The sequence below is a fragment of the Natrix helvetica genome, assembly GCF_964273705.1.
Source record: "Natrix helvetica genome assembly, chromosome: Z".
NCBI classification, from domain to species: Eukaryota; Metazoa; Chordata; class Lepidosauria; order Squamata; family Natricidae; genus Natrix; species Natrix helvetica.
The window spans coordinates 139,230,712-139,241,607 of NC_138554.1; the positions used below are offsets into that span (position 1 = coordinate 139,230,712).

At 48.2% G+C, this 10,896-nt stretch overlaps 1 protein-coding gene across 1 annotated transcript in view; it reads left to right on the plus strand.

Annotated features, from left to right (window-relative positions):
* The window catches only part of ALS2CL (ALS2 C-terminal like), a 51,143-nt gene extending 40,282 nt beyond the window's left edge, over nucleotides 1-10,861 (plus strand). Inside the window, exons 21-25 of the mRNA XM_081971719.1 lie at nucleotides 1,092-1,134; nucleotides 1,337-1,398; nucleotides 6,088-6,237; nucleotides 7,453-7,546; nucleotides 8,197-10,861. Coding sequence (XP_081827845.1) covers nucleotides 1,092-1,134; nucleotides 1,337-1,398; nucleotides 6,088-6,237; nucleotides 7,453-7,546; nucleotides 8,197-8,235 — 388 coding nt within the window. The 3' untranslated portion in view covers nucleotides 8,236-10,861. The remainder of the gene's footprint in view (nucleotides 1-1,091; nucleotides 1,135-1,336; nucleotides 1,399-6,087; nucleotides 6,238-7,452; nucleotides 7,547-8,196) is intronic.
* Nucleotides 10,862-10,896: the final 35 nt, after the last annotated feature.

Genomic DNA, 10,896 nt, shown 5'->3' on the forward strand with positions numbered 1-10,896 from the left:
TTATGCTTTCCTCTCCTCTTCCCTTCCTCCTCCCTTTCTTCTTTCCTTTCTCCCTGTCTCCGTTTCTTCTCTCCCTTTCTTCTCTCCATGCTCCTTCTCTTCCTCCCTCCTTACCTCCCTCCCTTTCTTCTTTCCTTCCTCTCTCCCTTTCCTCCCTCCCTCCCTTCCCCTTTCCTCCCTCCCTCTTCTTCCTTCCTCCCTTGTCTGTTTCCTCTCCCACATTCTTTCTTCCCTCCATCCTCACTCCCTCTCTCCTTTCCTCCCTCCCTCCTTCCTTCTTTCCTTCCTCTCTGTCCCATTCTTCCCTCCCATACTCTCTTCCTCCCTCACTCTTTCTTTCCGTCCTGTCTCCATTTCTTCTCTCCCTTCTCTCCATGGTCATTCCCTCCCTCCCTCTCTCTTCCTTCCCTTCTTTCTTCTTTCCTCCGTCTAACCCTTTCCTTTCCCTCCTTTTCCCTCTTCTTCCTTCCTCCCTTGTCTCTCTTTCCTCTCCCACTTTCCCTTTCTTCCTTCCACCCTCCCTCCCTCTCTTCTTTCCTCCCTCTAATGTTTTCCTTTGTCCCTCCCTCCCTCTTCCCTTCTTTCCTTCCTCTCTGTTTTCTCTCTCCCTTTCTTCTCTCCATGATCATTCCCTCCCTCCCTCTCTCTTCCTTCCCTCCTTTCTTCCCTCTTATGCTTTCCTCTCTCCCTCCCTTCCTCGTCTTTCCTTCCTTTCTGTCTCTGTTTCCTCTCTCCCGCTCTTCCTTTCTTCCCTTCCTCCCTTCCTTGCTTTTCTCTGTTTCCTCCCTCCCTTCTTCCTTCCTCCCTTCTTCCTTTCTCCCTGACTACATTTCCTCTCTCCCACTCTTCTTCCCCCCCCTCTCTTCTTCCTTCCCCGCTTGTCTCCATTTCCTCTCTCCCACTCTTCCTTTCTTCCCTCCCTCCATCCTCCCTCCCTTCCTCCCTCCCTTCTTTCCTTTCTTCTCTCCCTCACTCCCTGCAATTTCTTCCAAATGTCCTTGGAGCAGGTGCTGCTCCCCAGTTGCAATCTGATCTTCTCCTCTCCCCCCTCTCTGAAAAAGTCTCTCACCCCCTGCCCCTTCTCCTTGCAGAGACTTCTGGCCCCTGAAAGACCTTACCCTCACCAGTAACCAAGTAAGTAAGTCCTAGCATGGGGTCGAGTCCCGGTCAGATCCCCCGCACACGTCTTATGCCTGCATGTTTGCCTCACCTTCGCATGAATTAAATACTCCTGTTTGGATATAGGATGTTTTGGACACCTGAGAAACCTTAGATTGGGGTGTCCCCAAATACCCCCAGGGGTGCTAACCCCCCTTGCGGTGTGCTTCCTTTAAAGAGGCAGTCGCTGGTGAAGGATCAATGCTTTCTCTCCGCCACCGAATGCCTGCAGAAGCTGATGTAAGTATCAACCAAAGTTCTTCTGATCTTAACTTCATAATACAGAGAGTCCTCAACTTACTATGACAATTGAGCCCAACATCTGTTCTCAGTCATCCAGGGCATGGTTAGGGTTAGGTGCTTTTTTTCAGGAGACAACTGGACTTTCTGTTTTTTTTCTTTTGAAGACGTTTTGCTTATCATCCAAGAAGCTTCTTCGGCTCTGACTGGATGGTGGTGGGGAATGGAAGGATTTATACTCCTTGCAGACAAAGCTGGTCATTTGCCTCCTTTTAGAGAGCCATTGAGGCCACTTGGAAGTTGGTCTGCTGAGAGGATTGTGTTGTGGAGTTGTGTTGTGCTTTCTGCTGGATGTTCAGCTGTTCCAAGAAGCCTCCACTCCCATTTGCACCACTCAGGTGACCCTGAGAAGACAGAAAAACCTCCAAATGGCCTCAACAACTTGCTAAAAGGATGCAAATGACCAGCTGTCTGCAAGGAGTATAAATTCCGGCGTGGGTGTGGTCAGCGGGTGTGGTGGGACGCCCGGCCTGGGGTCTCTGCAGCCGGCATGGGAGTGGTTGGCGGCAGCGGTGGCGTGACGCCCTGCCTGGGGTCTCTGCAGCTGCCGCTCCCCACAGCGTGGTGTTATCCCGGTTGCTCCCCCCCTCCACCTCGCTTATGGACCTGATAGATTGGATCAGCGGGGAGTGGCTGAGGCAGCTGGCATGGATATTGACGCCAGCGGAAGATTGCTTCGGTAGTTGGCATGGGCACGGTTGGAGTGGGTGGGGTCCTTCATTGTGGCCCCCTCCGGCATCACCGCCATTGCCTGGGCCACCGTACTATGCCATTTGGCCATTTGGCCCCTCCTCCTGTGACACTATGGACTGGGTCAATGGAATGCGGCCCTGGCGACGGATATGAGTGCGGCTGGCGTGGACGGAGCTTGGCTGTTGGAGTCGTTGAAGTTGAGCATTAAGCCATTCCATTGGGGGGGGGGGGTTTACCATCTCTACTGTTTGTGTGAGAGGCAGATATGGTGGGGGCCGAGGGCCAAATTATGTTCGGGGGATGCGGGTTCGCTGTTTAAGAGCGATCACGCATTCCGACCCTCATTGCCCTTCTCGCACCCCTGGGTGCTCGGGATTACAGGACCCTGGTCTCTGGCTGGTGTCGCTTAACGCCAGGTCCGTGGTGCATAAGGCTCCCCTCATTTACGACCTCATACAAGAGGGGAGAGCGGACCTGGCGAGACCTGGTTGGGCCATGAGGGGTTGTTCCCTTTAGTGAACTATGCCCACCAGGCTTCCAGGCGTTTCACCAGCCGAGAGCCCAGGGCAGGGGCGGGGGGGTGGGGGGTTATCAGGAAAAGTCTCAGACCTCAGGAGGTCACTATACCTCAGATAGGCGGGTGTGAGTCCCTTTTTGTGAAATGGGGCCTTGGAGTTCAGGTGGGCCTTTTTGTTACGTACCTGTCTCCCTGCTACGTTTCATCGGCCCTGCCGGAGCTGCTAAATGTGTTAGCTGGATTGTCAGTTGATTTCCCCAGGCTCATGGTCCTGGGGGATTTCAATCTGCCTTTCATTGGCGAGACATCCGAGTCAGCTCGGGAGTTCATGGCTTCCATGACAGCTATGGACCTAACTCAGTTAATTCAAGACCCCACCCATAATGGGGGACACACGCTCGACCTGATTTTTGTCTCTGGGCAGTGGATGAATGATCTAGATTTAAGGGATATTTCTATTCAACCCTTGTCATGGTCTGATCATTTCCTCAAGCTTCTCAAGCTCAATCCCTCCAAGACTGAGTGGATGTGGTTTCCGTCATCCCGATTTGTACATCTTGTTCCATCTTTGATGATAGGGGGAGAAATTTTAGCCCCCTCAGAGAAGGCTCGCAATCTGGGAGTCCTCCTGGATACGCGGCTTAGTTTAGAAGAACACCTGACGGCGGTGACCAGGGGAGCCTTTTACCAGGTTCGCCTGGTACGTCAGTTGCGCCCCTTCCTGGATCGGGATGCTCTGTGCACAGTCACTCATGCCCTCGTCCTTTCTCGCCTGGACTACTGCAACACTCTCTACATGGGGCTGCCCTTGAAAAGCACCCGGAGGCTTCAGCTGGTCCAGAATGCAGCCGCGCGGGTTTTCATGGGGGTACCTAGGTGCTCCCATGTTACACCCCTTTTAGGCGGCCTGCACTGGTTGCCGGTTGTTTTCCGGGTGCGATTCAAGGTATTAATTATGACCTTTAAAGCGCTCCATGGCTTAGGCCCAGGGTACCTGCGAGACCACCTACTGCCACCAGTAGCCCCCCACCGTCCGGTGCGATCCCACAGAGTTGGCCTCCTCAGGGTGCTGTCGGCCAGATAGTGTCAGCTGGCGACCCCCAAGGGGAGAGCCTTCTCTGTGGGAGCCCCTTCCCTCTGGAATGAGCTCCCCCCGGAGCTTTGCATAATCCCTGACCTTCGGTCCTTCCGACGCACCCTAAAAAGTTGGCTTTTCCAGCAAGCAGGCCTGGCCTGTTAATTTTATCTCATTTTTTAAATGTTAGTGTTATATTAATTCGGTTTGTTTCTTGGATTGTTTCTAATTTTCTTTTAAGTTTTGTAATATGTGTTTTTTAATGCTGCACGCCGCCCTGAGTCCTTTGGGAGAAGGGCGGCATATAAATCCAATAAAACAAACAAACAAACAAACAAACAAATCCTTCCATTCCCCACCATCCAGTCAGAGATGAAGAAGCTTCTTGGATGGGAAGCTAAAGGTCTTCACAGAAAAAGCAAGGTCCAGTTGCCCTAACCCTAACCCTCACTGTAATCCTCACCCTAATCCTAACCTCACCTTCACTCCAACCCTCACCCTAACCCTAATCTCATTCTAACCCTAACCCTCACCCTCACCCTAACTCTCACCCTAATCCTCACCCTAACCCTAACCTCACCTTCACTCCAACCCTCACCCTAACCCTAATCTCATTCTAACCCTAACCCTAACCCTCACCCTAACTCTCACCCTAATCCTCACCCTAACCCTAACCTCACCTTCACTCCAACCCTCACCCTAACCCTAATCTCATTCTAACCCTAACCCTCACCCTCACCCTAACTCTCACCCTAATCCTCACCCTAACCCTAACCTCACCTTCACTCTAATCCTCACCCTCACCCTAACCTCACCTTCACTCCAACCCTCACCCTAACCCTAATCTCATTCTAACCCTAACCCTCACCCTCACCCTAACTCTCACCCTAATCCTCACCCTAACCCTAACCTCACCTTCACTCTAATCCTCACCCTCACCCTAACCTCACCTTCACTCTAATCCTCACCCTCACCCTAACCTCACCTTCACTCTAACCCTCACCCTCACCCTAACTCTCACCCTAATCTTCACCCTAACCCTAACCTCACCTTCACTCCAATCCTCACCTTCACCCTAACCCTCACCCTAACCCTAATCTCACCTTCACTCTAACCCTCACCTTCACCCTCACCCTAACTCTCACCCTCACGTTAATCCTCCCCCTAACCCTAACCTCACCTTCACTCTAACCCTCACCTTCACCCTAACCTTCACCCTCACCCTCACCCTAATCTCACCTTCACTCTAACCCTCACCCTAACCCTAATCTCATTCTAACCCTAACCCTCACCCTCACCCTAACTCTCACCCTAATCCTCACCCTAACCCTAACCTCACCTTCACTCTAACCCTCACCCTAATCTTCACCCTAACCCTAACCTCACCTTCACTCCAATCCTCACCTTCACCCTAACCCTCACCCTAACCCTAATCTCACCTTCACTCTAACCCTCACCTTCACCCTCACCCTAACTCTCACCCTCACATTAATCCTCCCCCTAACCCTAACCTCACCTTCACTCTAACCCTCACCTTCACCCTAACCTTCACCCTCACCCTCACCCTAATCTCACCTTCACTCTAACCCTCACCTTCACCCTCACCCTAACTCTCACCTTCACGTTAATCCTCCCCCTAACCCTAACCTCACCTTCACTCTAACCCTCACCCTCACCCTAACCTTCACCCTCACCCTCACCCTAATCTCACCTTCACTCTAACCCTCACCTTCACCCTCACCCTAACTCTCACCCTCACGTTAATCCTCCCCCTAACCCTAACCTCACCTTCACTCTAACCCTCACCCTCACCCTAACCTTCACCCTCACCCTCACCCTAATCTCACCTTCACTCTAACCCTCACCTTCACCCTCACCCTAACTCTCACCCTCACGTTAATCCTCCCCCTAACCCTAACCTCACCTTCATCTAATCCTAACTCTCACCCTAACCTGGGGTAGCACTCTCACTGAATGAGAAGGATACAAATAGTCCTTGACTTATGGCCGTTCATTTAGTGACTGTTCAAAGAGTACCAATGGCTATAAATGCAGGCTGTTCGCTGATTATCTCAAACACAATCATGTGACCAGAGGGTCAGCTGTCTGAAATTTGAATCCAGGTCTCAAAATACTATTGGGCGATTTGTCATAGCTTAGAATGGTCATTGATAAACAACCAGCCGTAAATTGAGGACTACTGGTCAATGGGATTCCTGTTCTTTTGAGAAATCATTCTCAAAAAAATTGTCCCTTGTGCAGCTCATATCAGTTTTTGGCTTCCCTGGGATTTCATTGAATTGGGAGTCTCGCATCTCTGTTCACCCCCTGCTCCCCCTTGCAGGGCTACTTTGGACCCCCAGGAAAAACTGGACATTCTCCAGAAGACGTACGAGGAGATTGAGGAAACGATAAACCAACTTTTGGGGAAGGAATGTAACCTGTCTATGGACGATTTACTGCCACTGCTCACCTACGTGGTCACAAGGGCCAGGTGAGGAGAGCTTCTGTGGATTGCAGGGGGAGACGCCGATGCACACCTGACAGACCAGTGACCAAGGACCCCGCACAGTCCTCCTCCTCTTCCTCTCTAAAACCCTCACTCCCTTCCAGCATTGATGATGTTCCCTAGTTGGGTCATGAAACATCTGCAAGAAAATCACCAAGCTCATGGAACACACAGGACCCCACAGTCCTCCTCCCCCGTTTTTATTTTTTTCTCCTCCTCCTCCCTCCTCCTCCTTCCTTCTTTTCTGCTCTTCCTCTTCCTCCTCTTGACAAACCCCTCTCCCCTCTAGCACTGATAGTTGGCCAGTTGGGTCATGAAATATCTGCAAGAAAATCACCAAGCTCAGTGAGCATCAAGAAACCCTCAGTCATCGTCCTCCTCCTCCTCCTCCTCCTCCTCCTCCTCCTCCTCCTCCTCCTCCTCCTCTCTTCAAACCCTGCCCTCCCTTTTAGCCCTGATGAGGTTCCCTAGTTGGGTCTTGAAACATCTGCAAAAAAACCACCCAGCTCAGAGAGCACACCAAGGATCCCCCAGTCCTTCCTTCCTCCTCCTCCTTCCTTCCTTCCTTCCTTCATTTCTTGAGGATGTTCCCTAGTTGGATCATGAAATATCTGCAAGAAAACCACCCAGCACACTAGGACCCCCCAGTCCTTCCTTTCTTCCTCCTCCCACCTTCCTTCCTTCCTTCCTTCCTTCCTTCCTTCCTTCCTTCCTTCCTTCCTTCCTTCCTTCCTTCCTTCATTCATTTCTTGAGGATGTTCCCTAGTTGGATCATTAAATATCTGCAAGAAAACCACCCAGTTCAGAGAGTACATCAAGGACCCCCCAGTCCTTCCTTCCTTCCTTCCTTCCTTCCTTCCTTCCTTCCTTCCTTCCTTCCTTCCTTCCTTCCTTCCTTCCTTCCTTCTTTCCTTCCTTCCTTCCTTCATTCATTGATTCATTTCTTGAGGATGTTCCCTAGTTGGAAAATGAAATATCTGCAAGAAAACCACCAAGCTCAGAGAGCACCAAGGACACAACATTTTTCCTATTCCCCCTCCCTTTTCTTCCTCCCCCCTCCTCTTCCCAGACCAATCCCCACTCATAAGCTTCTACACAGTATGGTCAAGATTGTTTTTCAAACCACTCCCGACTCTGCAGACACGCAACCTGACTGTTACCTGCCTTCCTGTTCTGACATAAGATCTTCCTCTGTTGTAGCATCCAACATCTGGGAGCAGAAATTCACTTGATCAGAGATCTGATGGATCCAACAAATGGTGGAAAGCATGACTTCCTCCTGACAGCACTAGAGGTAAGGAGGGAGGGAGGAAATAACAAAATGATGAAAAGAGCAGAAAGAAAAAGAAGAAAGGAGGGAAGGAAAGGGGAAAGGTAGGAAGGAAGGAAGGGGAAAGATGGAAAGTAAGGAAGGGAAGAAAGAAAGGAAGGGGAAGGGAAGGAAGGAAGGAAGGGAGAAGGGAAGGAAGGCAAGGAAGAAAGAAAGGAAGGGAAAAAAGAAAGGAAGGAAGGAAGGAAGGAAGGGGAAAGAAAGGAAGGAGAGAGGGAGACATTGACGGTGGGAAGAAGGAAAGGAGGAAGGAAGGAAGGAAAGATCCTTCCCTTGCCTTCCCTTGTATCTGCAATGGCATCCTTCTTCATCTACAGCTGAGCTGGACTTATAACTCTTCCTCTGGGAAAAAAAAACCTCATTTGCTATATCGATAGATTGAGTTTGAAGCTTTTAAACTCCGTTTGTAATATTTTCCTGAAAAGATCAATTTTAGCAGATGGTAAAATTCAAACTTTTTCTGATGTTGAGTCAGCTGCTGGAGCTTTTTCTCTCAACATTTATGGGGTGATGGGAGAGGGAAGATTATCTTAAGGGAAGAAACACAACAAATGCAAGGTGTTTTTTTTAAAAGTGTTTAATCTCCAAACTCAACTCTCCTTCTTCTCTTTTAGTCCTGCTACCAGCTTATCCAGGAGATAAGACTACCTTGAACGGGGCGTGACTCCTGAAAGACTACACAACCCATCATCAACAGCCAATAGCAGTTGGAGAATTTATTCTGATCATGCCCAGAAACTGGATTGGATGTAGTAGTTGCTGCTGTTGTTTTATTTTATTTTTAAATTAATATTGGTCTTTCCTATGGGAAGCATTGTTCATTCTTTTAGGGGAGCTGTCAATTTCTTCAAAGTTGAATCAATGACTGGAGCTTGTTTGAAATTGACAGGAAAAAGATAGGGTAAGGCAGGCTACAGGTGGTCCTTGGTGTACAACAGTTCATTTAGTGACTGTTCAAAGTTGCAACAGCGACTTATGAACATTTTCCACTCTTAACGACTGTTGGGAGAAATATCCCATCCGGATATCAGTTCCAAGCCGGGAGAAAGACTCTGGAAACATGGAGGCTGATTGGAAAGATGGTTTAAGGATGAAGCAGAATCACCAAGCCCATGGTTCTGGGCAGCTGACCACATGGAGTTGAGAGTGGAGGGCTTTTATACCTTCTCTTGGGCTTTGAACTTGAGCTTCCTGTTCCTGTGCAAGAACATGTATTCTATTTGGCTGTTCTCTGATTCCCATGGGGCCATGTAGGGGTCATGTTTGTCTGAGCTTAATTTTGGTTGAAGCTTGGACTCTGATGCAATGTCCTTAAGGAGATTGTCCAATGTAGTGAGCTCTGCTGCTAGTGGGTTAATCCTATTACGTGCTGGGGGGGTCTTGGTCCAATGATGGCTAAATTTTTTGCCATCGCGTGCCAAAAGTGGGGAGAGCACAGGGGGTCTTGCCTGGGCATCCCCACACCCATAATTCTATGCACCGTCCTCGTGCATGCACATGTGATCCCCCACCCCCCTGCACTCTCCCCGCTTGGGGCGCGATGGTGTACCCGTTTTGCGCTCTCCCCAGGCTCCAGAGCCTTTCTAGCAGCCTGGGGAGAGTGAAAATCGCCTTTCCCACCCCCCAGAAGCCACAAACAGACTGTTTCCTGACTTCTGGTGGGCCCAGGAGTCCAGAAAATCATGGTTCCAAGTGTCACCTGTAGAAAGGCTGGCTCAATCTTTTTCAATGGGCACAAAAATATCTGCTGCTGGGAGGGAGATTGAGTCTGCGTTCTGTCTTTTAAGGGGAAAAAAGAAACATGTTTCTCCACTTCTCTTTTAGGGAAATATATTATTAATATTTTTAAAATATTTCTAAAAGTATTTAAATCTTCTAGAAGGGTGGGTGCTAACTTTCTATACAACTGCTGCGTGTGATCAAAAATCAGAATGTTCGGCAACTGTCTCATATTTACGACGGTGGCAGTGCCCTGGGGGGGTGGGGTGGGGGTAGGTTCGTCGCATGATCCCTTTTTGCGACTTTCTGACAAGCACAGTCGATGGGGAAGCTGTATTCGCTTAACGACCATGGTATTAATTGAACAGCTGCACTTAACTCACTGAAATAAAAATTCAACAAATAAAATTTAATAGAAGTAAATGCGTTCTATAAATAAACTTGGTAGGTAAAACGTGATAAGGAAATAAATTCCATAAATTTGGACTACAAAAATAAACCTAGTAAATTCAATAAGTTTAGAAAATGACTATGTTTAGTAAATTTAATAAATATAACTTTTTTTAAAAAAAATCATTAATTATATTGCGTATGTAACTGTTCCTAAAGGTAAACCAGTTGCCAAGTTCCTGCAGTGCGATTGGATGACCTCAGGAGGGTCCACTGGAACGGTCATTAAGTGAGAACTTCTGTAAGGAGATTCAATATAGGTAGTCCTTGACGTACAACCATAATTGAGCCCAAAATACTTAAGTGAGACATTTAAGTGAGTTTTGCCCCATTTTATGAACTTTCCTGCCACAGTTGTTAAGCGAATCATTGCAGTAGTTAAGTTAGTCACCGAGTCATTAAGTGAATCCGATGCCTCCCATTGACTTTTCTGATCAGGTCACAAAAGGTGACACTGTGACCGTCGTAACTGTGAAAAACAATCATAAATCATTTTTTCAGTGCCATTGTAACTTTGAAAGGTCACTAATAGAACTGTTGTAAGTCGAGGACTACCTGTGTAGTGTTTTTTCCTGTGTTCTTTGCACTTTACCTTCTGCTTACGTCTCGTGGATGTATTTTTGCTGGTCAATCTGCAAAACCCCATCCTTTTTAACAGCTTAAAACATTTCTCTTGAGAGCTGCAGTCCATTGAGGGCAAAAATCTTTTTTTATATGTCCTATTTTAACACCCCTCGATGCTTAAATTAAAACGGAAGGAACGGGATCCTACGGATGGAGGGAGCTAAGGATCTTGAAATGATCCACCAGTGAGGGGGGGGAAACTTTAAGTTATGAAGTTGCAAAGAGATTTTCTACAACTGACGTTTTTAATGGATGCTAAATTCTGTTTTTTGTTTTAAAGTTTTTGGTTTTGGGGAACAGAGCAAGTTTAATGTGACAAGCATTTAGCTTGTTTTTCTCCATGGTTGACTTCCCTTGAGTACCAGGTAGATAACTGGCCAGCCGTACTCTAATTCTTCCTAATTGACTCCAGAGGAAATTCTGGCCTTTTGTAGAATTATTAACTGGGTTTTATTTTTTAAAAATAAAAATTAATAAATTGCCTAACGTGTTCTCACTCGTGACCTTGTCTATGCAATACA